This window comes from Chiloscyllium plagiosum, chromosome 7 (assembly GCF_004010195.1).
Source record: "Chiloscyllium plagiosum isolate BGI_BamShark_2017 chromosome 7, ASM401019v2, whole genome shotgun sequence".
Taxonomy (NCBI): Eukaryota; Metazoa; Chordata; class Chondrichthyes; order Orectolobiformes; family Hemiscylliidae; genus Chiloscyllium; species Chiloscyllium plagiosum.
In genome coordinates this window covers 77,960,649-77,988,192 of record NC_057716.1, presented here as the reverse complement: position 1 = coordinate 77,988,192, position 27,544 = coordinate 77,960,649, and the positions used below count along the sequence as shown (strand labels likewise).

Genomic DNA, 27,544 nt, shown 5'->3' with positions numbered 1-27,544 from the left:
AGGCGGGCAGTAGTTATATGGGAACACCACAACCTGCAAGTTCCCCTCCAAGCCACTCACCAACCTGTCCTGGAAATATATTACCACTTCTTCCATGTCAGTGAGTCAAAATCCTGGAACTCCCTCTCTCATGCCATTATGGGTCTACCTACAGTAAATGGAGTAGGCAAAAGTGAGGACTGCAGATGCTGGAAATCAGAGTCTAGATTAGAGTGGTGCTGGAAAAGCACAGCAGGTCAGGCAGCATCTGAGGAGCAGGAAATCGACATTTTGGGTAAAAGCCCTTTATCAGGAATGGATTCTACTCCCCAACACTACTGTGGGTGTACAGGAAATGGATTCAGTGATTTATGAGGCAGCTCATCACCAAAGTCCTGATGAAGGGTTTTTACTCGAAATGTCAATTTCCTTGTTCCTCGCATGCTGCCTGACCTGCTGTGCTTTTCCAGCACCACACTCTTGATTCTAATCTCCAGCATCTGCAGTACTCACTTTCGCCTAGCTGGGCAATACATGCAGGCCAGCTAGTGATGCCCACACCTTTGAATGAATTAAAATCAAATAATTACCATTAGAACTGAAAGAACTGCAGATGCTGGAAATCAGAATCAAAAACAGAAATTGCTGGAGAATCTCAGCAGGTTTTGCAGCATCTGTGGAGGGAAATCAGAGTTAGCACTTTGGGTCCAGTAACTCTTCCTCAGAACTGATGGCAGCTAGGAATTGTTTTTTGTGCAGAAGGTCGGGTGGGGGAAGGGGTAAAGAGTAAATGATAGGTGAGGATTGAGCCCAAAGAGAGAAAAGAGTCGTTGGACAAAGGAGTGGATAACGATTTGGCTGGGTGACTGAATAGTTGTTAATGGGGACTGGTCATGGCTAACAATGAGTTGTGTGTACTAGTAAACCATGTGATAACAATCATGATTTGGAGATGCCAGTGTTAGACTGGGGTGTACAAAGTTAAAAATCACACAACACTAGGTTATAGTCCAACAGGTTTAATTGGAAGCACTAGCTTTCGGAGCGACGATCCTTCATCAGGTGGTTGTGGTAAACTCAATTTTGAGTCCAGAAAGCTGTAGAGTTCTCAAATACATGTAAATCCTGTCCTCAGGATTCCCTCCAACAACTTGGCTTATAATAACTGGGAGCAGGAGTAAGCCATCCAGCCCTTCAGGCCTACTCCGCCACTCAATAAGATCATGGCTAAGCTTTTTGTGGATTCAGCTCCACTTACCCACATTTTCACAATATCCCTTAATTCCTTTATTTTTCAAAAAAGTAGCTATCTTAGCTTTAATAACGATTACTGATGTTGTATCAATTACTTCCCTGGGCAAGGAATACCATAGATTAACAACCCTCTGGGTGAATAAGTTCCTTCTCAGTTTAGTTCTAAACCTGCTTCCTCTAATCTTAAGGCCATGCCCTATTGTTGTTTCACCTACCAGTGGAAACATCCTACATATTTCTATTTTATAGATTTCCTTCATAATTTTATGTTTCTGTGAGATCCCCCGTTATTCTTCTGAATATAATCCCAATCTACTCAGCCTTTCTTCATAAGACAACCCCCTCAACTCTGGAATCAACTTAGTGAACCTCCTCTGCACTTGCTCCAGTGCCAGTACATCCTTACTCAGGATGTCTGAAACGTTGATTCTCCTGTTCCTCGGATGCTGCCTGACTGGCTGTGCTTTTCCAGCAGTATTCTTAACTTTGACCTCCAGCATCTGTAGTCCTCATTTTCTCCTTGCCCTCCACCAATGTCAGGCTCACTGTTCTATCATTCCCTGGCTTTTCCTTACCATCTTGCTGAAATAATGGCACCAACCTCCAGTCTTCCAGCACCTCAGCTGTGGGTATTGACATTACAAATATCTTTGCAAGCAACCTAGCAATCACTTCACTAGCTTCCCACAGAGTTCTAGGGTACATCTGATCAGGCCCAAGGAATTTATGCATATTTAAGTGTTTTAAGATAACTTGCATCTCCTCCTCTGTAATATGGAAATTCTTCAAGATGGTACTATTTATTTCCCCACGCTCTATGTCTTCCATATCCTTCTCTACAGTAAACACCAGTGCAAAATGCTTGTTTAATATTTCCCCATCTCCTGTGGTTCAACACTAGGCAACCTTGCTGATCTTCAAGGGGCCTTATTCTCTCCCTAGTTACTCTTTTGTCTTAAATGTATTTGCAAAATCCCTTTGGATTCTCCTGCACCCTATTTGCCAAAGCTATCTCATGTCTATTTTTAGCCCTCCTGATTTCCCTCTTAAATATACTCCTACTGCCTTTATACTCTTCGAAGGATTCATTCGATTTCTCCTGTCTGTACCTGATGTATGCTTCCTTCTTTTTTTTGACCAAAACATCAATTTCTCTCATCATCCAGCATTCCCTACACCTACCAGCCTTGCCCTTACCCAAAGAGGAACACACAATCTCTGGACTCACGTTATCTCATTTTTGAAGGATTCCCATTTTCCAGAAACATCTGTCTCCAATGAATTTTGAAAGTTCTTGCGCAAATAATGCCATCAAAGGTGGCCTTCCTCCAATATAGACCTTTAAGTTTCAGATCCAGTCTGTCATTTTCCAAATTATTTTACAACTAATAGTCACTGGCCTCAATGTGCTCCCCTACTGATTTCTCAGTCACCTATCCTGCCTTTTTTCCCAAGGATAGGTGAAATTTTGTTCACCTAGTAGATACATCCACATACTGAATCAAAAAATTGTCTTGTGCACAATTAACAAATTCCTCTCTATCCAAGCCCTTAACACTATGGCAGTCTCAGTCTATGTTTGGAAAGTTAAATCCCCGACCATAACCTCCCTATTATTCTCACAGATAACTGAGATCTCCTCACAAATTTGTTTCTGAATTTCCTGCTGAATATTGGGGGTGTCTATAGTATAGACCCAATAAAGTGATCATCCCTTTCTTATTTCTCAGTTCCACCTTGTGACATAGTAATTTAATGAATGGGCAAAGAATAACCCAGAAAACTGCATGATGTCAAAAGTGGGAAACTGATAGGGGCCATAATATGGGATAAGATAAATATACACGGGAGAGAAAATTAATTTAATACTTGATGGTCAACATGGTCTTGTCAAGGGTAGGTCATGTCTAACAAATGGGATTGAGTTCTTTGACGAAGTGACACAGGCAGTGGATGAGGGTTGTGCTGTGGATATGATATACAGGGGAACCTCGATTATCCGAACGAGATGGGCGGGCACTATTTCATTCGGATAATCTATTACTTGGTTAATCGATTAAATGCCTTTCCTCTAGGGCTCGGAGTTTTTAAAAGTTTTGCTCTCCATTCAGGAGACTGCAGCAGCACACAGTGCACATGAGCCCGCCCCAGTCCAACACCATCCCCTGCCCCCATCCAACATTGACCCCGCCCCGTCCACCATCGTGACCCCCCCCACTGCCAACACTACCCACTACCCCGTCCAATACTGCATCCCCATCCAATACTGACTCCCCTCCAACACCGCTTCCCTGTCCAACAATGCCCCACCCCAGGCAACACTGTCCCTGCCCCAAATCCCGTCCAACACCACCCCTGCCCTCGTCCAACACCGCTGCCTGCCCTCATCCCCATCCAACACCATCCCCTATCTGCTCCTGCCCCCGCAGGCCCATCCAACACCGTTTCCCACCCCCTGCTTCCGTCCAACACCACCCCCTGCCCACCTTCCAAACCCATCCAACACTGTCCCCTCTCCGGGGCAGCTGGACTGACACCAAGAAGATTGCTGTTGCTGCTGCTGCAGCAGCTGCCTTTGTGGTGTAAGTCTCCAAATAGTGCACGCACACGCATACACACACACAACTTCTTACTGCACTTTTTTGACAGGTTCCATATTTGCTCTGTACAGGACAATGCTAGAGAAATTTTCTGGGGAAGGGGGTGTTTAGGGTTCACCCCTGTGTAGAACTCCAGGGAAAGTGAAGGGAGAGAGAGTGGGTGGGAGGTCAGTCATTTGGAGACGGTGCCTGTTTAATCACTGTAAACAAAAGACGCGATCACTGTTGGAAACACGTCATTGATGTAATGTTTCTATCGAGACCTCGAGATCTCCTTCGGATAATCTGATTTTCGGATAATTGGTATTCAGATAATCGAGGTTTCTCTGTATTTATTTTCAGAAACCATTTGATATGATAGCACACGAGAGGTTGCTTTGCAAATTAGAAATGTTTGAGGTTGATGGGTCCTTGGCAGCTAAAAGATAGAAAACAGAGGGTAGGTATGGATGAACCTTTCTCAGATTGGAGAAAGGTTCAAACGGATGTTCTCCAGGGGTCGGTGTTAGGGCCCTTGCTTTACTTGATTCTGTAAGTGACGTCGTAATGCATGTTCAGGGCAAATCTCTCAATTTGTGGATGATACTAAGCGAGAGAGAATAGTGAATTGAAGGTTCTCAGGAAATTTTCACACACATCTATGCTTCACGACTTCGACAAGAGTCTGATGCATATCTCCCAAAACATGTTCCATCTCCAGTCATCCGGAGCCAGGAAGATTTGTCCCATAACTTGTTAACATTTAATCCCACTTCTTGCAGGCAATGCAAATGTTTTCAACAGACATAATGTGTCATTCTAATGATGTCAACTTGAAAGTGTGAAGTTATTAAACTTGTTCATCGAGTAGTGTAACATATGGAGTCCCCCGAGCTCCTGCTCCAAACTATTCTGGTGTTTTTATAATTATATATCCTTTCCACCAACTAGATTTATCCTACTTAATTAAGTGAAGGTTATTGTCAATGTTTTCTTGTATACAGGTTGAGTTATGTGGATTCAGTTTATTTGCAAAGCTTTAATAGGAGTATTAGCAGTTTAAACTACAAATTACAGATACAGATAACCATATTTGCAACCTGCTGCTGACATGCTACTTGCTGGACTGCACATGGCAGCTGGTCATGTGATATACATCTTAGGCTTTGACTTATTAGCATCTCAAAATGTTAAAGCAACACATAAGAACTAGGAGCAGGAATTAATAGTTCAACCCTTCAAGCCTGCAGCTGCATTTACTACAGTCATGCCTGATCTCATTTCAGCCTCAACCTCACTTTCCTGCCCATTCCCCATGACTCTTTAACCCAATACTAACTAAAAATCTGTCTATCTCCTCCTTAAATTTATTCAGTGTCAATTCATAAATCACAAAACAACATCCTTTTTTGCCCCAAGATACAATCATATACTTAACGGGCAATTGTGAAATAATTTACATAGAAGCATGAGTCATGTATGAGTAATTTGACAACCCTTCCAGATTTTGTTAGAGCAAACCTTTCAAAAATTTAGATTTTGCATTTGGATATTTGTGATATGTAGCCATGATTATTATTATTGTGATGGTTTTCTATATTTCATTATCCAAGCTTATTTTTGCATATGTTTCATGCGCTGTTGAAGAATTATACTTTTCCTCAAGTTGGCTTCAATGTCTCTTTAGTGTAGCTTAATTTGGTGACATGATTTCATAGGATCAAGGCATGCTGAATACTTTTGATAACTCTAAGTAAATATATTTTCTGTGTATGATGTATGACATTGAGCTTCTTCCTTGTGCACAAATTGAGTTGATCCATACTTACACATTTGTCATGAAACATTTCCTTGAGAGTCATAGAGTCGTAGAGATGTGCTGCATGCAAACGCATCCTTCGGTCCAACCCGTCCATGCCAATCAGATATCCTAACCTAATCTAGTCCCATTTGCCAGCACTTGGCCCATATCCCTCCAAGCCATTGCTATTTCATATACCAATCCAGGTGCCTTGTATATGTTGTAATTGTACCAGCCTCCACCACCTCCTCTGCCAGCTCATTTGAAACATGCACCACCATTTCTGTGAAAAGGTTGCCCCTCAGGTCCCTTTTAAATCTTTCCCCTCTCACCTTAAACACATGCCCTCCAGCTTTAGACTCCCCTACCCTAGTGAAAAGATCTTGGTTATTCACCCTTTTCATGCCCTTCTTGTTTTTATAAACCTTTATAATGTCACCTCTCAGCCTCTGATGCTTCAGAGAAAACAATCCCAGCTTATTCTACCTCTCCCCTATAGCTTAAACCCTCCAACCCTGGCAACGTACTTGTAAACCATTTTCCCTTATTTTTCAAGATCTTTGTCCTTAACCTTTGATAGGTAACAGTTTGGCTGGGATCTTCTAAATTGCCTTACAAGTAGTCTCTACAGGTGATGATAAGCACATGTCTAGAGTTCTGGGAGAAAGTGAGGACTGCAGATGCTGTAGATCAGAGTCGAGAGTGTAGTGCTGGAAAAACACAGCTGGTCAGGCAGCATCTGAAAAGCAAAAGAATCGACTTTTCGGGCATAAGCCTTTCAACAAGAATGAGCTGTAGCCAATTTGCTATGAGTTTTGTAGCAGACATTGAAGTCATATCTGATTGATAAGATGACAAAGGTATTTTGCGGAAGAAAGCTAACAATGCGGGTTCAGTCCCTCTATCAGGTGTGGTAGTCATGTTTCCTCTTCTTACCCCACACTTGTGAATTAGAGCAAAGAACAAAGAAAATTACAGCACAGGAACAGGCTCTTTGGCACTTCAAGCCTGTGCCAATCCTCTTTCTAAATCTGTCACCTAGTCTTTAAGGGTCTGTACCTCTTCAAAGGGTTTGAATTGGTTATCCTTCAGCTATACATATAACCTATTATATATCACTAATGGAAGCAGATACCTCTAGTACTTTGTGGGCAATGGCTTTTTACGGTATAGCACTGCAGCATTCAATTTTCTGCTGGTAATGTTTGTTTGAATGAGCTGAACACCTATTGCTGTTTTTCCTGCCTTACATCTGGTACATCTTTAATTAAGAATTCTTTTTACTTTGTTGGAAAAGGTTGTATGTATCATGCTAGTGAGCTAAAAATTCCAAGATATCTTTGCAATCATTTTCTTGGGGAGCAAGCAGGCTTGTTTCATCCATTTTTTGACTCAGGATGTATTCAGTAGTTTGAATAGAGAGAGCCAAAAATGGTGTTGGACCTGCATTCATCTGGCATTTCTTGATGCTGAAGAGGAGTTCCTCCTGACTAGCTGCCACCATCAGTGAGCAAAGATTTTGTTTGTGTTTCATCTTTGGCTTTGCCCATCATGGCACTTTCGTTAATGATACACACAGATCCAAGATTATTATTTGTAATTTTGTCCATATGTGGTTGGAACAGATCAGGACCAAAAGGTAGTGTCAGGAAGCAACATCTTCCCGATGGCCTTCTGTCGGTAATTATTTTGTGAGATTTCATTACCAAGTGAATTACCTAACATTAGTAAAAACTGAAAGAACTGCTGGTGTTGTAAATCAGAAACAAAAACAGAAATTGCTGGAAAAGCTCAGCAGGTCTGGCAGCATCTGAAAAGAGAAATCAGAGTTAATATTTGAGTTAAGTGACCATTCCTCAGAGCTTAAGAACTTTAACTTTGATTTCTCTCCACAGATGTTGTCAGACCTGTTGAACCATTTCAGCAATTTCTGTTTTTGCAATGAGCATTTGTGCTTGGCATCCAGCTTGTAGACGAATTTAGTTCCTTTATAAATTTGGCATTATATATTTCTAATATTGGAATTCTATGAGGCCCACTCTTGAGAAAAATGAATAGATTTCTTTTGTTCAAACATACCCTAATTGTACTACTTTTCTTCAGAATGCATGCAGTAGAACTGCACTAATCTGTGTGCAAATTTTCATGGAAGTTTGTGACATTGCTCTTTATATTATCCAGATCACTTTTATTGTTCTTTTGAATACTGTCTTTCTTGGAGAGTTTGCTGATGGAAGTACATTTTCACTGAAGTTTTCCTTGAAGTTTCCTATGACATTAAATCTGTCTGCGTAAAATGGTTGTAAGCCCTGCATTGACTCAATGTGAATATTTTTGATCTGTTATATCGGTGATCTCATCAATGATCACAATGTTGAGTTTCATGCAACTCAATAATTCTTCTATTGCTGATCCACTCACATCCACCAAGTAGAATACTTTTTGTTTCCACGCTGAGTTGCAATAGTTACTGCAGATGTGGGACCCATATATGCAACTAATTTTAATGTTGAAGTTTGTATCATTGACTTTCAAAGATCTAGATAACCACCCTTTAGAATTATGACTGATAAAATGTTTGCAATTGCCCCGTGTCCTAAATATGTTTTTGCCATTCTTCTTTTGGCAAATTATGTTAATAGCCACAAAAGCTTCTTACCATTTGATTTCACGCATGCAATGTGTCATATTTACAATGATGTAAAACTTGCTCACCTTCTGGTATAGTTGTTTTGACTCTGAGCCTTCATCCTATTCTTTCTGTGATTCTCATGGATATGCTCCTGTACCTGTAGGTCTCTGACATATTCCCCGTTATTGCTGCTAGTGTGCTGTACATGGTTGCACTCTATTATAGTCTTTGGTTGTATGTTTTGAGCCATGGATCGAATAGTGTGGGTACAGTGTACTTGAAAAGCCCAAACGGGGTTATTAGCGGCCTTGACTATAATTTGCAATTACGAATAACCATGTATGCAAACTTTTTCTCGCCTGCTTCTTGTTAGGCTGTGCATGGCAGTTGTCATATGTTTTACATTTGGTCCTTTGCTCATTCACATATCAAGCTCTTGAAATGACACATCCCTTACAAAATTAAGACAGCTGGTATTACAACTTGAACAAGATATAGGAAAATATATAACCAAATATTTAAATGAGACAAAAGGAGATGGAAATATCAGTTGTGAAAAGGATCCAAGAGGATTTGAATGGACTGAGTGAATGGGCAAGAACTTGAGAAGTGGAATATAAAGTGAAAAGTGTGAAATTTTGTGGAAAAAGACACAGAAAATCAGATAATTTCTTTAATGGTGAGGAATTGAGAAATGTTGATGTTCAAAAGAATCTGAATGATAATTTTCATGAGGCACTAATAGATAGAAGGTAGGAAGACAAATAATGTGTTTCTTTTCACCAGCTGGAAGTTTGATTACAGGAGTAAAATATATGAATGCAATAATACAGAGACTTAGTGAGAGGTTAAGGAAACTGGGCCTGTGTTATCTAGAGTTTTGAGGAATGAGAGTTAATTTGATTGATTTCCGAATAGAAATGACATGAAGTGATATGGGAACAGTGGGGAAAATTAACACAGAGGTAAATGGTCTGTTTGAATGGTGGTCCAGCTCTGAAGAGCTGAAGTGGCCTACTTCTGCTCCTAATTCCCTTATCCCTAAAATTGTTTGTTCTCAAATTCCTGGATTGTTTGTATAATTTAGCAAATGGTAAAACTTATTGTGGTGCAAAGGCTCCTATTATTTTTTAAATGAATACAGTCCAAGGAGCTAGCGAGGCATTATCTGCATTTCAACCTTTAGCTGAGAAATGGCATTGATGAATGAAGGGGCGGAGAGAAAGTCAGCCAGCATCCATTAAGGAGATTATTGTCCATTGATGCAGTCTCCATATATCATTTGCATTATGTCCTCCTCATTGTCAAAAATAGGCTGTTTTATCTGTGCAGGAATGTCAGCGAAGGAGTGCTTTGCTAGCTTGTGTAAAATGCTGATACCTCAGAGAATCTCTGGTCCATGACAGGCTGTGATTAGTTGGCCCCAAAAAGTGAATGGTAATTTGAAAAATTCAATGTAAGAGCGAAAATAATTCTCTTGCAGAAGTCAAGGGACCATAGCTCTTCTGTGCACTTTTTACAACATTTTAGTATGTTTTTGATGGCAGAGTAATTAGTTCAAACTGTGCAGTGCATGTAACTTCTGCAAACATAACTACAGTTGTTTGTTTGAGATATTTAATTCTATTGTCTCGATATTGAAAGTAATAATATTACAATTACTTCTTAGTTCTATTTTTCCAGTCCAGTATATTCATGATTTATTCAGGGTTGATAAGTTTTCACTCATACCAATACATTAGACTTATCTGTGCTACATTTTTGTTGTCATTTTTCTGCTTTATTGTAAGTCAATCCAACGATGTTTATAAATATTTTGCTGCATTTTATAATCCCTCTGCTTCGTTAATCTTAGCATAGCTTGTTTCAGAATCTGAGTTGTTGGTGCAGATTACAAATATTTGCAGCTCGAAATATGACCTGTGACTGACTTTTCTGAATACTTTTGCTGAACATTTTTAAAATTATGTTTCTACATATATATTAGGGACATAATAACTCTAGCTTCATACTGCCATTCTATATGAGTCAAAATACGTCTTGTGAAATGCCAACATAAAGTACACACTTCCAATTAGTCAAACTCTATTTGATAACAATTTGTATTCAAATCAATTTCAAACAGATTCACCTGGGTTCTCTTCCTTTTATAGAGGTTAAAATATATGGACAAATTCTATTATTCCATACTTTGATTGCAAATGATGCTGATACGCGAATGAGCTATCACAATGGATGCTCATAGTGGGTAGTGTCCAGACAGATGAAACCCCATAGTCACAACACCACAATAAGGATTATAATGATAATGCAGTGAAAATAATCATGTTGAGTGACATTTTAATTACAAAAAAGGAAAAAATGGCTTACATTTTCTTAATCCATTTATGGGACGAGGGTTTTGCTGACTAGGTCAGCATTTATTGCCCATTCGCAAATGCCCATTTCAGCATCAGCCACAATGCTTTGGGTCTAAAGTCACTTGTAGGCTAGGCCTGGTAAGGATGGTGGTTTCCTTCCCTGAATGACATTAATGAACCAGATGGCTTTTATAACAATTGTCAAAGGATTCATGGTCACATTAGACTCCTAATTCCACATTTTTCTTTGTTTTCAAATTTCAACATCTGCTGTGGCACGATTCAAACCATGAGCTGGGTCTCTGAATTAATGGTCTCATGTTAATAGCACTAGTCCATTGTCTCTCCATAATTTAATTCATATGATAATATATTAGGATCTTCCAACATGCTTCACTCTAAATTATGGCCCAGATCTTCTGATCAGGGTGGAAATCTTATTTCCCTCTCTGTTGGATTGAATTTACCCATTGAATCCTAGATGTCTTCTGCACTGGAGATTCCTGGAGAAGGAACTCCTGTTATGAACCTGCCCAGGAATTCAGCAGCAAAAAGAATCAAGGTGTCAACTCTGTTTACTTTTGTAACATTCAGTTGCAATATTCCACCCAGTCAATCACTTCAGCAGCTCCAGTGAAAGGGTAAGTGTGTAAAGTAATGATGGGGATAGAGTAACAGTTGGTTCAGGATATAGGTAACAGTTTGTTCAGGACATAGGTAGCAGTTGCTTCAGGTAGGTAGAGCACAAGCTAAATGATCAACTGCTTAGAGTAGACTGGGGTTATGGGGAATGCTGTTGATCTGGCTGTAGGGCTGGGTGCTGGTTGTTGTCCAGAGAAATGTCAGGCCAGAGACTGGGGGACAATTGTCAGCTCCAGTGTAACATTGAATGTGGATAGTGCAGATGGGCCAATGAACAACAGAAGGGCTGGGAAAAGACCCCGAAATACTCAGAAGTGGAAAAATAGAGAATTATAACTGAACATGTCAGCCTCTGAGCTTAGTTCAAATCCAGTAAGAGCAAGAAAGTCCTCAACGTGTTTGTTACTGAATCTAAAATATTGTCTTGCGTCTGAGAGGAAGTGAATGTTTTCACATCGCCTCAATGTTCATTTTATCAGAAAGCTCTGACTCCTAATCTGTTTGAAAAGGAGGCCTTCAAGGATCTGAGAGTAAGTTATCCACAACTGCTTTCAGCACATCTGCTGTTGCAAGTGTTTCCCAGCTTACTTACTATGTTGTAGACATTGACTGACAGCATGTGGTATTGCCATGAGAAGATTGGCTGAGCTCTACCCTGCTGCTGGTCATGTTGTCCTGACTCCAGCAACTTGGGCATTTCTCTGCATGTGTCATTTTAGGTGTCAGGTTATGTTGAGACCATGATTAGAAGTGGGAATGTTAATTGATGATTACACTATTGTTCAGCATCGTTCGTGACACTTCAGAAACTGAAGGTTTATGTCGAAACGCTGGAAGACTGGAACAGTGTTCAGACCTGCACTGACAAGTGGCAGTTAACATTCATGCCAGAGAAGTGCCAGAAAATAATGATTTCTAACAAAAAAAAGTGTAATCATTGCCTTTTGGTATTTAATGACATTACAATAGCTGAATGCCTCCCATCCCCACCCCTATCAATATCATGGGGTTACCATTGACTAAACACTGATCAAGACTTGTTATATAAAACTGTGCCTACAGCAGCAAGACAGAGACCAGGAATTATATAATGAATAATTCACCTTTCCCTGCACCCCACCCCCCCACAAGATGGCTTAAGTCAGGAGTGCTCTGGAATATCCCCTCTTGCCATCCAGGACAAAACAGCTCACTTGATTAGCACCACATCCACAAACATTCACTCCCTTCACCACAGAAAGACAAAGATAGCAGTGTGTACCATCTACAAAATGCACTACAGAAATTCAGCAAGGCTCCTTAGGTGGCATCTTCCGAATTAATGACCACAACCATGTAGGAAGACAAAGACAGCAGATATATGGAATAATCATAACCTGCAAGTTACCCTCCAAACCACTCATTATCCAGACGTGGAAGTACTATTTCTTCAGTATCTCAGGGTCAAAATCCTGGAACTCTCTTCCTAATGGCTTTGTGGGTCAACCTGCAATTTCCTTATTAGATTATATTACTTACAGTGTGGAAACAGGCCCTTTGACCCAACCAGTCCACACCGACCCTCCGAAGAGCAACCCACCCAGACCCATTCCCCTACACCTAACGCTACCGCAATTTGATATTGCCAATTCACCTAACCTACACATCTTTGGACTGTGGGAGGAAACCAGAGCACCTGGAGGGAACCCACGCAGACACGGGGAGAATGTGCAAACTCCACACAGAGTTGTCTGAGGCGGGAATTGAACCCAGGTCTCTGGCGCTGTGAGGCAGCAGTGCTAACCACTGTGCCACCGTGCCACTCCAATTTCCTCACCAAACTACTTACAAATTTGACTTGACAACATATCACTATTGCTTCAGTGTCACTGGGTCAAATCACTGGAATTCCCTCCCACTATCATTGTTGTTGGAGCGAGACCAAATGGACTTCTGTGCATCAAGGAGGCAGTTCACCATCACTTTCTCAAGAGTAAATAGGAATAAGCAATTAAGTCTGACCCAGTTAGTGAAACCCACATCTCTGAATTACAAAAAAAGAATTTGAGATGTGAAAATTGACCTTATTTTGATTGCTTTTTGTCTGTGTGTGTTCAAGTGATAAAGGATGACGAGGTGCTTGAAGATGGGAGTTCTTGCAATTTTGCATTTAACCACATCACTTCAGAGACTATTCAGTGTTAGTTTGTGTCAACAGTCTATCAACTCCTCTTAAAATGTACATTAGATGGAAGTTCAGTAAATGAATGAAAACTTCTTGGGTTCTTTCTTTAAAATGTGTAATATAAACACATTTGAAAAAATGTTTTGCGATGCTTCTAAAAAAATTTTTTATTTTGAATTGGATTTAGTTATTTTCCCTATTTTCAACATGTTAAAATCACCTTTCTTTGTAATCATTGAATGTGAGCATCCCCTGTACTAGTTTCAAGGTGACTTATTCAGAGCTACCTTTTTATTCCCTCAAGCGATACAACAAAAAGGCATCAGCCTTGTTACAGTGCACAATATGCAAGGTTGTGATAATGGTCCCCTAACTTCACTATAAAAAACAATCATGGATGACAGCACTCCATCCCTGGTGATATGTGATTTGGTCCGTTTACATCCTATGGATGTCTGTCTTCTCCATCTGTCTGTTTTTGTTAACTTTTAACAAGTTGGCTGGAGTGTTACAATATTTTGCCAGTGTGTGCAAAATTTGACAAACAACAAAGTATGTGCGAACTTTCGCAAAGCTGTGCTGTGATAAGTCACCTGTGAATTGTAAACATCTAAATGTGATTATCGAAGTCCCACATGTACACTGAATGAATGTTCATAAGGCAGTATTTACCCATTTCAGCTAGTGCTTTCAGCCAAAATGAAATGGCTTCAGACCATAGCTTCTGTCACTTCCAAAGAAAAATTGGTAATAACTTAACAGCAACAGAAAAAGAACACAGACACTTAAAGATTTTGCATAGCAGGCATCTAATAGTCAATGTTTCTCTCGTAAAGCTCCCACCAGTCAGAAATGGCAGGTATGCAATTTTCTGTACGAAATACACTGAGAATGCACATGATATTCTTGGAGTCATATTCTATCATTATGTCGGTGACTGGGAGTGCTGTTGAAGTTACTGCTGCAGGAACATTATGAGGTTGATAGAACTGTAGATGGGTACAAACAAAATCAGGCCATTTGCTCCATCAACGTCTACTTTTCTCGAAGACTTTTCCGTCAAGACCTCATTTAAGTTAGATAAATACGAGGTGCTGCATTTTAGGAAAGCAAATCTTAACAGGACTTATACACTTAATGGTAAAGTCCTGGGGAGCTGAACAAAGAGACCTTAGAGTGCAGCTTCAAAGATCCTTGAAAGTAGAGTTGCAGGTAGATAGGATAGTGAAGAAGGTGTTTGGTATGCTTACCTTTATTGGTCAGAGCATTGAGTATAGGAGTTGGGAGGTCATGTTGCGACTGTACAGGATGTTGGTTAGGCCACTTTTGGAATATTGCAATTCTGGTCTCCTTCCTATCAGAAGGATATTGTGAAACTTAAATGGGTTCAAAAAAAGATTTACAAGGATGTTGCCAGGGTTGGAGGATTTGAGCTAGAAGGAGAGGCTGAATAGGCTGGGGCTGTTTTCCCTGGAGAGTCGAAGGCTGAGAGGTGACCTCATAGAGGTCTATAAAATCATGAGGGGCATGAATAGGGTAAATAGACAAAGTCTTTTCTTTGGAGTGGGGGAGTCCAGAACTAGAGGGCATAGGTTTAGGGTGAGAGGGGAAAGTTTTAAAAGAGACTTAACGGGTAACTTTTTCATGCAGAGGATGGTGCGTGTATGGAATGAGCTGCCCAAGGAAGTGGTGGAGGCTAATACAATTACAGCATTTAAATGGCATCTGGATGGGTATATGAATAGGAAGGGTTCAGAGGGATATGGGCCAAGTGCTGGCAAATGGGACTAGATTAGGTTGGGATATCTAGTTGGTATGGATGAGTTGGTCTGAAGAGTCTGTTTCCATGCTATACATCTCTGACTCTCCTCAATACCCCTGCTCCCCACACAAGTCACCTCACCCCCATCCCAACTTTAGCTATAATTTCATCTTCCCAGTTGGCAAACCCAGCACTTACCTCCTGCTGAATTCCACTGTCATAAACACTAATCTGGGGACTGCTTGTTATCGCAATCTGACCACTGCAGCTACAGATGCTGCTAAAATTACAGGGCTGCTGTAATATAATAAGATTCATGTAAATCATCATAAGGGAGTTGTTCATGTGACTCTGACATCAGTAAGAGAGATGATAGCCATCTGGAATGAACATGGAAGAGAGAGAGAGATCTGAGACATTGTACTAGGGGGCTGCTTTTGATAAACTACTATGAACAGATCAAAATAAAGGGGTTTGACTGTAGTTATGGAACTAAAGAGCTTTACATAGAGATAAGGAGAATTATGGAAATATACAGTATAGTACACAAACTCACAGCCAGAGATATTCAGACTGGTGTGTCATTGTGCAGGTAGCAGAACTGGTTTAAAGCATAAAATAAAGCACTGACTGCAAATCAGATTGCCTGACAGATCTCTGAGATGAGACCTTCTCCTGAATGGAGTACAAAACCTAAGAACTAGGATCAGGAATAGGCAATTCAGTCCATCAAGTCTGCTCTGCCATTCAATACATGCTATCTCCTCCTTAAATTTACAGTGTCCCAGCTTCTACCACACTCAGGGATAACAACTTTTATAGATTACAACCCCTTGTGAAAAGTGATTTCTTCTCAGTTATGTTTTCAGCCTGTTACCTTTCATCCTAAAACTATGGTCTGTCTTTGTAGATTGCCCTTCAAGTGGAAACATTCAGTCCACATCTACTTTTTCAATCCCCTTTAGTATTTTATATATGTCAATTACATCTCCTCTCATTCTTCCAAACTTGAGAAATCATATGTCTGGACATATCTTCATAAGATAAATCTCATATCTCTGGAATCAATCTAGTGAATCTTATTGAACTTCTTCCAAAATAACTACATCCCTCCTTAAGGAGGGATGTATGCAATACACCTGATGTGGTCTCATTAATACCTTGTACAGTTGCAGCAACACTTCCCTACTCTAATACTCTATTCCTTTTGCCAAAACCCCCAAAATCCCATTTGCTTTCCTTGTTACCTGCTGTGCCTGTGTACTAATTTTCTGTGATTCATACATGAGACCACCCAGATCCCTCTGCACAGAAGCAATCTGAAGTTTCTCTCCACTAAATTACCTTTTTATTTGTCTGTCAAAATGAATAGCCACATGCTGGTCCATGTTAAGGCTCAGTATCCAAATATTGGTCCATTTATCTAATTTGTTCATGTCCACTTTTAAGTTTTTTTTATTATCTTCATTGCAATTTACATTCTCACCTATTTTAGAGCTATCTGCAAATTTGGCTATAATATCTTCTATCCCTGCATCCAAGTCCTCAATTTAGATTGTTAGTAGTTGTGGCACGGCCAATCAGAAAAAGATGCGTTTGTCCTGACTGTCTAGTTTCTACTGGTTAGCCAAATCTCTCTCCAAGTTAATATATTACTGCTAATCACATATGATCTTATCTTGTGTATTAATTTATTGTGTGGCACCTTATCGAATGCCTTCTGAAGTCCAGCAATACTATGTCTACACATTATCCACTTTGTAAATTACATCTTCAAAGAACTCTAGCAAATTAGTTAAACAGAATCTGCCCTTCATCAAACCATACAATTCTGATGGATTACATTTTAACTTCCCAAATGCCTTGTTAGTAATTTTTTTAAAAATTGGTCATGGGATATGGGTATCGCTGGCTATCCAGCATTATTACCCATCCCTAGCTGCCGTTGAACTAGTTGGCTTGCGAGGCCATTTCAGAAGGCAGTTGAAAACGTCCTGAATAATGGACCCTATCGATTTCTCAATGACAGAAGTCCATTTTCCAGCCTCTCTCTTCAATGTATTCAATGATTGTAGGGATATTGTAATCGACAGGGAAGACCAGCCTGCTATCTGAAAAGTTCTGCCCATAGGTTATGCTCAGCAAAGCTTTGTAGCAAAATATATCTCATTACACTTGCCTTTCGATATTGAACAGAGAGGAAAGCATGACTTCTAAAAATTCATTACGTATTTTGACTGGCTGAGGAACTGATTTCTGTGATTAGTTCAGCAGTGATCTGAAAAATGCTATTACCAGAAACTATGCAATATGTTAACTGCACTGACACCATTAATGTGCAACTAATGTCAACAACTGACACTTTAACTCTTGTGGTATCTGTGTATGCCCATAATGTAAGGATCACATCTTGTTTTAATCTTCTTGTGGTTTTATAAACAGGAGGTAGAAATGAGAAAGAACTGTTTTATAATTAGTGTTTGAACAAGTGGTTACAGTTTTTAAACCAAGTAATATGTTATCTATCATTGCAATGATTGCAAATGACTGTTTTAATAAGCAATAATTGAATATTATATTGTAGACAATCTGGAACAAAGACTGTGCATTGTTGCAACTCTTGTCAACAAGAAGTTGGTTAATCTGTGGACAAGTAACAGATATCAATAACAGATACCTTTTGCTTCCCAAGAACTCTACCATGGGTTCTTAGGTAGATGAGCATCTTGGATGTGGAAACTTGTTACAGAACCAGAGAGTGAGTGTGAGAAAGAGAGAGGCAGAGAGAGAGAGATGGGAAAATAAATATGCAGACTTTCTCTCACCCCAGCAGGTGCCTCTTCTCTGCATTCAAAAACTCAGTTTATACCTGAAGAAAATCATCTACCTTTTCTGCAGCAGTTCTACAAGTTGTGACTTTAGAATTGAATTAGTGATATTTCTCAGGTGAATCACCATTCTGTATCACTCACAAACCAAATGAAGCATCCAGAGAGAAAATAATTTGAACAACTTAGAGTCTGACCAGCTGAAGAAAACCAAGAAGCAAAGTCTGCTGAACTGACCTAGTATTTCTACATCTGCCAATAATCTATTTTCCCCTCTTGTTTGCCACTGTGCATGCATGCTTGTAAGGGGAAGTTCATAAAGTTGAGAAGGGGACTTTAAGCTAGTAGTGTTATATGCCAATATTTATCTGTAGCTATAGTTTAATTACTTGTAATAAATAAGAATTACTGTTCAGTATAGAAACCTGGTCCATGTCTTCTACCAACCCTGGACTGAAAGTCAGCTAAATTGGGATATTGAATTAGTGAGTTTTGAGAACTCCAATGAACACAGTCCGCCAATTTCTCAGCAACAAACCCAAACAAGCAGACAAAACACGTCCAGAAACCCTCACCACTCTCCCTTACATCAAAGACATCTCAGAAATGACTGCCAGACTACTCTTGGCATCATGGTAGCCCACAAACCCACCAACACACTAAAACAGCAGCTAATGAACTTGGAAGACCCTACACAGACAATGAGCAAAAATAACGTCATTTACAAAATACCGTGCAAGGACTGTAACAAACACTACATTGGTCAAACACGCAGAAAACTAGCCACCAGAATACATGAACACCAACTAGTCACAAAAAGATATGACCCTCTCTCACTAGTATCCTCACATACGGATGAGGAAGGGCACCACTTTGACTGGGACTACACATCCATCCTAGGACAAGCCAAACAAAGACACGCACGAGAATTCCTAGAAGCATGGCACTCCAACCAGAACTCTATCAACAAACACATTACATTACATTACATTACAGTGTGGAAACAGGCCCTTCGGCCCAACAAGTCCACACCGACCCGCCGAAGCGCAACCCACCCATACCCCTACATTTACCCCATACCTAACACTACGGGCAATTTAGCATGGCCAATTCACCTGACCTGCACATCTTTGGATTGTGGGAGGAAACCGGAGCACCCGGAGGAAACCCACGCAGACACGGGGAGAACGTGCAAACTCCACACAGTCAGTCGCCTGAGGCGGGAATTGAACCCGGGTCTCTGGCGCTGCGAGGCAGCAGTGCTAACCACTGTGCCACCGTGCCGCCCAAACACATCGAGTTAGACCCCATCTACCACCCCCTGAGAAAAGGAACAGGAAGTGACTTCACTACAGGAAATAACATCACCACAGGAAATGACATTACCAACCCAAAGAAACCCAAACATATAAATAGAAAGCAGGAATTTTCAGTATTGCTTCGCATGAGACCCACTGAAGATGTTACCTAGTAAGGAAACAAAACGTCTGGAAATTAACCTTTCAGCTCAGCGAGCAAACCTACATCTGGGATATTGAGTGTATTTTTTAAAAATCTGTAACATTTGGTGTGATTCTGGGAATAGCAGGTGTGCGTTCTGATGTGTTACTACATTGAATTGTAACAGACATAAGAGACTCATTTTCAATCCCTCTATCTAACAAGAACAGTACATGTTAACAGGTTAACATTGAGGTAATGTGATATGCACCATGTGTGTGTTGGTTTTTAACTGGCACAATTCTGCAGGTGAAGAGCTAACTAAAATGTAAAACACCGGTTCTGACTGGATCATTCAAAGCTCAAGGCTATTCTCATATATTTTCCATTAGTTTGACTCTGGAGATGGCTTGACAAGGCTCGAGGAAGATCACTTGGGGCTATTTTCAGCCAAAATTAAGGTCAAGCTACAATTTTGAACCAATCCCGGAGATATTTAATGACTCTTCATATGACAACAGAAAACCATCTTATCATTCAGTGCAATACAGAGGATGTCAAATTCCATATAGCATTTAAAGACATTGTCGATTTCACTGATTCCATTAACTTAGATTGCAAAATTGTGATGTAAGTGCTTTTAGACATGACATTAAATTTTGCCCTTGTTGAGAAATTTAGCAATCCTGCTATATGTAAGACCCATTTCTCAAGCAGATTCTGCAATGATTATAAAATGTTGCCGTCATTTTTTTCATTCTTTATATTTTCTCAACTACTTTAACATGAAAGTTTTGTGATGTGATCACTTATTAGTATTATGGTCGTGTTCATTGAACAGTTACTATTTCCCTTTCTTGTACCCTGTGGCTTTCATAAGGTGCTGACTGTTGATATCCTATGAGAGTACATAAGAATAAGGTAGATTTTAATCCTTTTAACAGCAGGGTTAATGCAGGTGAGAGGTAAAAGTCATGCCAAGTGCTTTCTTTCCTGCAACATTCACACCTGTATCATTTTAACTGATCTATTCCTGGCTTCACATTTGTCAACCAACATTGACAAGTTAAGTTCAAACTTAAAATCAAGTTCCAAAGATTTCAAACCCACTCTCATTGCATTTTAACTCCAGTTTATGGATGTCCTAACTCATGCTAATACTCGTGTGATTAGTGTCGCAGAGTTCTTGAAGTAGGATTTCCCATTTCTGGTTTCCAAAATATGGGTGTCACTGGGAAAGGTATGATTTATTAATATCCCAAATTATCAATTCTCAACTATAATAGGTGGCCATCAAATGCAGCTCCCTGGACTATAGGATTTGTACTGTCTAGTTTATGAGGAGAGCTACCAAATTACTTCTTTCTTCCATATATAAATGCCTACAACTCTTACTTATTCTTAAAATTTTGTACGGTAGCCATTTTCTGCCCCTCAAACTACATCAGTGAAAGAGGGTTGCAAGCAGAGAACCACTCCCAGCACACAGTATCTACAGGCCAAGTTATCTTATCTTTTGGTCTGAGGTAAGAAAGTGCTAATCACAAAGGCATTGAAGGACCAGTAATTGTAAAGAATGTCAGGATGAAAATTTTAGAGGTTGGTTACAGGTGAGCTTGTTGGGCCTCAAGCAAAGTCCCTTCTTGTGTCCTGCAAGCAAGGAAATACCAAACAGTTTTATTCAAACATTGAGTATTTCTTTAAATGGAAAATGGTACTCCATTGCTACTGAATAAGAACATATAAGCCTTCCATAAGGTGTTCAGTGTTTGTCAGTTAAGATCATTATATGTCACAAAATTTGATGGCTTTTTCTTTACTTTCTGAGTTAATACTATGGATGTTCAGATCTGCACGTCTGTATCCCATCATGCAAAACTTGCACAACTTCACGCTTCCTTCCTATTAGTTTTCATGTGCAGGAACATGTAAACTGTGATTGACATGTTGATTTTAAATTCAACAGATGTAGGCTCAGTTGAGGGTTTGGCATATCACAAAGCCTGGGATACACTTTACTGGACAAGTTCTACAACCTCAACTATTACAAGACACACTATTGACCAAAGCAGGTTTGGAGCTTTCAACCAAGATATCATTGTTGCAATGTCTCCTAACGACCATCCTCATGTACTTGCATTGGATGAGTGCCACAAGTAAGAAGCTTTTTTGCCATTTTTTTAGAGTTCATTAGATCCATAATATGTAATTGCCATTTTGATACAATACTATTTTCTCATTGTCTAGTACTTGCGTAAAGAGTGGACAATTTTTAAAAAATATATTTTATCATTGTTGCTTTGTGTATTTTCACTTCATGCTATGTAGAAATTAAAATTTTTACTATATAGTTAAATTTGTGTATCATTCATAGAATCATAGAATCCCTACCACTGCAGAAGCAAGCCATTCAGACCATCGAGTCTATCCCAAACTTCCAAAGAACATCCCACCCAACCCCATCCTCTCACCCTATTCCCGTAACCTTGCATTTCCCTATGTTCATTCAGCTAGCCTGCACATCCATTTTCTCAATGGGCAACTTAGCATGGCCAAATCCATTTAACCTGCACATATTGGACTGTGGGAGGAAACCGGAGCACCGGGAGGAACTGCATGCAGATACAAAGAAAATGCATACAAACTTCACACTAACAGTCGCCCGAGGGTGAATTCACACCCGGGTCCCTAGTGCTGAGAGAACAGTGTTAACTACTGAGCCACTGTGCCAACCCTATTCTTCAACAAGAAAGCAAGAATTTGATCTGCCCTCAATTCTTTTGAATGATATTCTTGAACTTGAAACTGGATGTACACAAAAATTGAACTCTGTCTGTGACAAAGCAGTTAGTATCCATTTCATGGTTCCTACAAATTAATTGGCTAAAATTCAGAGCTGAGGAATGATACATGTATTTCACCCCTCTTTAATTACAAATTGAAACTTTAACAAATTACATTCTCACATAGCTCATAACAACTTTTATTTCAACTCTATCAGCTTGATGGCACAGTACATTTCACAAATTGGGGTGTCCCCAGTTGGTAAGATCACAGAATTGGTTTCTTCGAGCTATTAAATCTTTAGTTTCAATCTTGAAAAAAAAAGTAAGCTAAAATTCACCCGTAATGAGTTCAATTGAAAATAATTAAAGTTTGGTAAGTTCTTCCAAAATCAAGCAAAGGCAGTCTTCTCGACACTGTCAAGGAAAAAGTGGTTATGCCCCCTAGGATATATTGTCCACTTTTTAGACTTGGATACAGAGGTTTCTTTCAACACATAAGAAACAAACGAGAGGCAAAGGTAGACATTGGGCCGCTCCAAATTGATGCTGGAAGGCTAGTGATGGGAGATGAGGAAATAGCTGAAGAACTTAATAAGTACTTTGCATCAGTCTTCACAGTGGAAGACATAAGTAATAACCCAACAATTAAGGAGAGTCAGAGGGCATAGTTGATTATGGTAGCCATTACAAAAGAGAAAGTGCTAGAAAAGCTGGAAGGTCTAAAAATTGATAAATCTCCTAGCCCCGATGGGCTACATCCTAGAGTTCTGAGGGAGGTGGCTGAGGAAATAGTGGAGGCATTGGTTATGATCTTTCAAAAGTTACTGGAGGCAGGGAAAGTCCCAGATGATTGGAAAATCACTGTTGAAACCCCCTTGTTCAAGAAAGGATCAAGACAAAAGATGGAAAATTATAGGCTGATTATAACCTCAGTTGTTGGTAAAATTCTAGAATCCATCATTAAGGATGAGATTTTTAAATTCTTGGAAGTGCAGGGTTGGATTAGAACAAGTCAGCATAGATTTAGTAAGGGGAGGTCATGAATTCTTTGAAGAGGTAACAAATAGGTTAGACAAGGAAAACCCAGTAGATATTACCTATTTAGTCTTCCAAAAGGCCTTTGATAAGGTGCCTCATGCGAGGCTGCTAGATAAGGTGAGGGCCTATAGTGTTTGAAGTGAGCTAATGGCATGGATTAAGGATTGGCTGTCTGACAGAATGCAGAGAGTTGGGATAAAAGATTCTTTATCAGAATGGCAGCCGGTGACAAGTGGTGTTGAGCTGGAACTGACAACCGGAAGCGGCAGATTCAAACCATTACAAATGCCGGAGGAAAGATCACAGAAGTACTTCACAGGAGGCTCTCAAGCACTGAGGATGTCACCTAGACAGGGAACGAATCGTCTGCAACACAAATCCCCAGCTCGGCGAACAGAACCACAACAACGAGCACCCGAGCTACAAATCTTCTCACAAAGGTGACAAGTGGTGTCCCGCAGGGTTTAATTTGGGGCAGCAGGATGAAGGGATTGGGGCATTCTGATGAAGTTCGCTGATGATACGAAGTTAGGTGGACTGGCAGGTAGTACTGAGGAGGTGGGGAGGCTGCAGAAGGATTTAGACAGTTTAGGAGCGTGGTCCAGGAAATGGCTGATAAAATTCAACGAAGGCAAATGCGAGGTCTTGTACTTTGAAAAAAAGAATATAGGCATGGACTATTTTCTAAAAGATGAGAAAATTCATAAAGCCAAAGTACAAAGGGATCTGGGAGTGCTAGTCCAAGATTCTCTAAAGGTTAACTTGCAGGTTGAGTCTATGATTAAGGATGTGAATGTAATGATGTCATTTATCTCAAGAGGGTTGGAATATAAAAGCAGCAATGTGCTTCTGAGATTTTATAAAGCCCTAGTTAGGCCCCATTTAGAATACTGTGTCCAGTTTTGGTCCCCACACTTCAGGAAGGACATACTGACACTGGAGGGTGTCCAGCGGAGATTCAGACAGATGATCCCTGGAATGGTTGGCCTAACATACAACGAACTGCTCAGGATCTAGGGATCATATTCATTCAAGTTTAGAAAGTTGAGGGGAGATCTAGTAGAAGCTTACAAGATAATGCATGGCTGAGAAAAGGTGGATGCTGGGAAGGTGTTTCCATTAGGCGGGGAGACTAGGACCCATGACCACAGCCTTAGAATTAGAGGTGGTCAATTTAGAATGGAAATGAGGAGACATTTCTTCAGCCAGAGAGTGGTGGGCCTGTGGAATTCATCGCCATGGAATGCAGTGGAGGTTGGGACGTTAAATGTCTTCAAGGCAGAGATTGATAAATTCTTGATCTTGCAAGGAATTTATGACTACGGGGAGAGTGCAGGTAAGTGGAGTTGAAATGCCCATCAGCCATGATTAAATGGCGGAGTGGACTCGATGGGCCAAATGGCCTTACTGCCACTCCTCTGTCTTATAGTCTTACATCTTATAGTCTTATAATTTACGATCCAGGGACAAGGAGATAGAATAAAATGCATGCCTGACCGGAAACCACATTCATTTAGAGAGCATATATATAGTGGTAGCATTCTGCAAAGTCCCAAAGTTAAGATATTGCTATTTAGGTGTAATTTGTTTCTCCTTTATTGTATGATTTTCAGAATATTACATTATATTAAACTTAACTTTCAGATATAATGCTAAAAACATATTGTTTCAGCCATGAAGCAACCCAGTTTAAAAAAGACTGGTTGAAACTTTATTGCTGGAACAGCACAGCAGGTCAGGCAGCATCCAGGGAACAGGAGATTCGACGTTTCAGGCACAGGCCCTTCTTCAGGAATGAGGGATTCGACGTTTCGGGCACAGGCCCTTCTTCAGGAATGAGATTCGACGTTTCGGGCACAGGCCCTTCTTCAGGAATGAGAGATTCGACGTTTCGGGCACAGGCCCTTCTTCAGGAATGAGATTCGACGTTTCGGGCACAGGCCCTTCACTTTCTCCTTAAAAAAGACTGGGCACATCAACCCATTTTAGAAACTGTATTTGTGTGAAAATTATCTGTGCTTTCATTTTGTTTTAGTCAGTAGCGTTGAAGTAAAGATCTCAGTTAAAGTATGTTGTTTGAAGTTCATGTTTCAATGGGTAGCGGTTTTTGAATGAGAGACTATTTTCCATTTGTTGCTTACAAATTAATATTTCCTTGTTATCTGCTCTGTTGCTCAAATGCAACTCTTATTAATAGGTTCACTTATGTATTTCTGGTTCACATTTAAATATGGTTAACATTTGTAAAATGGGTGCAAAAATATTTTTGAGAGTAGGCTGTGTTTCAGTTGGCTACATTTTTGTCTTTGAATCAGAAAATTATGGTTCAAGACCTGTTCTGAGATGGAGGTTGACCTCCTAAGCAACATTAATAAATTGCTGTGCTGCTGGAAATGCTGTTTTCACGAGATGTTAAACCAAAACTGCACCTGCTCTCTTAAGTGAATTCAAAAGATCTTTAACCCTTCTTTGAAGAAAAGGACAGTTATCCAAAATGTATTCCTCAGACACCAAAACGTAAAGCTGATTATCAGATTATTATCATGGTTCACTACCTTGGAGTTTTCTGTGTACAAATTAGCTGCTTATTTCCTGTATTACAACAGTAACAATGCCCAGTAAAATCATTCATTGGCTGTAAAGTGTTTTGCAACTTTCTAATATTGTTAAAGCTGGAACATAAAGACTAGTCTTAATTCTTATTGCTCACTTTGCATTTAATGTATTGATTTAAACAAAAATCCAATTGTGGCTTTCACAAATAATTTATATTGTGATCGTACTCATGATAAGTTGAGCTGTAGAATTATTATGGCACATCAGAATTCCCACTTCCATTACAGTTCTCTGTAAAGTGAACCAATCAATCCCAGATAGAATTATATTATTTCTAATTGTCTCCACACCTCTGCAGAAGTTATATTCCTTGGGTTTATATTTATGGAATATGAATGCTATGCAGAACTACTTTTTAATTAGGAATTAGCTGCATTCTGTGGGAATGATGCATTGAAAATTCAAACATTGTTTGCAGCCCAATTTGCATTCAATAAGCTCAGAGTTGAATTGTTTCCTCTCTGATGTCTGTGTCTTGAATTAATTGCTCTGGCATTGAGTCTACGGTGTAAATCTGTGTTGGAAATTTATGATAATTTACAGTATCACTCATAAAGCTAAATTAAAAACTGTAGGAAATGGGCATATGCAATGTTTACTGACCTGCTTCAGTTCAGCTCACTGTTGTAGCTCTTTCATGTTGTAATAGATTCTACTTCATGTTGATAAAACATATGTAATGTGATTCATCTTCTATTTGTCATCCTTCCTTGAAAAGAACATGTTTTATAATCCAAAGCACAAGCATTCAAAATGTTTGTATGTCAGCATAAAGATAGCCCCTAGTTCTAAAGCAGCGCTATACATTGATCCAAAAAATCATATTGCAATTTTTCTTGGATATGGGAAAAAGAGGTCAGTTTTCTAAATGAAGTAATATTTTTGTATATTTTGCTATCATCCTATTGATGCCTCCTCCCTGGATTGAATCAAATTCGATCTAATGGTCTAGATTAAATAAATAATCAATGCGGTGAGGCATGACTTAGGATGCGTGGCTTGGAAAAGTAGGCTTCAAGGCAAGGGCGTAATTGATATGTGGAGCTTGTCAAGGAGCAAACTATTGAGTGTCCTTGATAATATGTACCTGTCAGGCAGGGAGGAAAGGGTCGTGTGAGGGAGCCGTGGTTTAATAAGGAATTGGAATCCCTTGTTAAATGGAAGAGGGCGGCCTATGTAAAGATGAAGCGTGAAGGTTCAATTGGGGCGATTGAGAGTTATAAGATAGCCAGGAAGGACCTGAAGAGAGAGCAAAAGCAGCAAGGAGGGGACATGAAAGGACCTTAGTTGGTAGGATTAGGGAAAACCCTAAAGCTTTCTATAGGTATGTCAGGAATAAAAGAATGACGAGGGTAGGAATAGGTCCAGTCAAGGATAGTAGTGGGAAGTTGCGTGTGGAGGCTGAAGAGATTGGGGAGACACTGAATGAATACTTTTCGCCAGTATTCAATCAGGAACAGGACATTATTGTCAATGTGAATACTGAGTCACAATTAAGTAGAATGGATGGCTTTGAGGTATGTAGAGAAGAGGTGTTGGAAATCCTGGAAAAGGTGAAAATAGATAAGTCCCCTGGGCCTGATGGCATTTATCCTAGGATTCTCTGGGAAGCAAGGGAGGAGATTGCAGAGCCATTGGCCTTGATTTTTATGTCCTCGCTGTC

The 27,544-nt window shown here is 39.9% G+C and overlaps 1 protein-coding gene across 1 annotated transcript in view; it reads left to right on the top strand.

Annotated features, from left to right (window-relative positions):
- LOC122551725 (low-density lipoprotein receptor-related protein 1-like) overlaps positions 1–27,544 on the top strand; it is a 1,892,490-nt gene that overhangs the window by 1,512,847 nt on the left and 352,099 nt on the right. Inside the window, exon 42 of the mRNA XM_043694091.1 lies at positions 21,408–21,597. Coding sequence (XP_043550026.1) covers positions 21,408–21,597 — 190 coding nt within the window. The remainder of the gene's footprint in view (positions 1–21,407; positions 21,598–27,544) is intronic.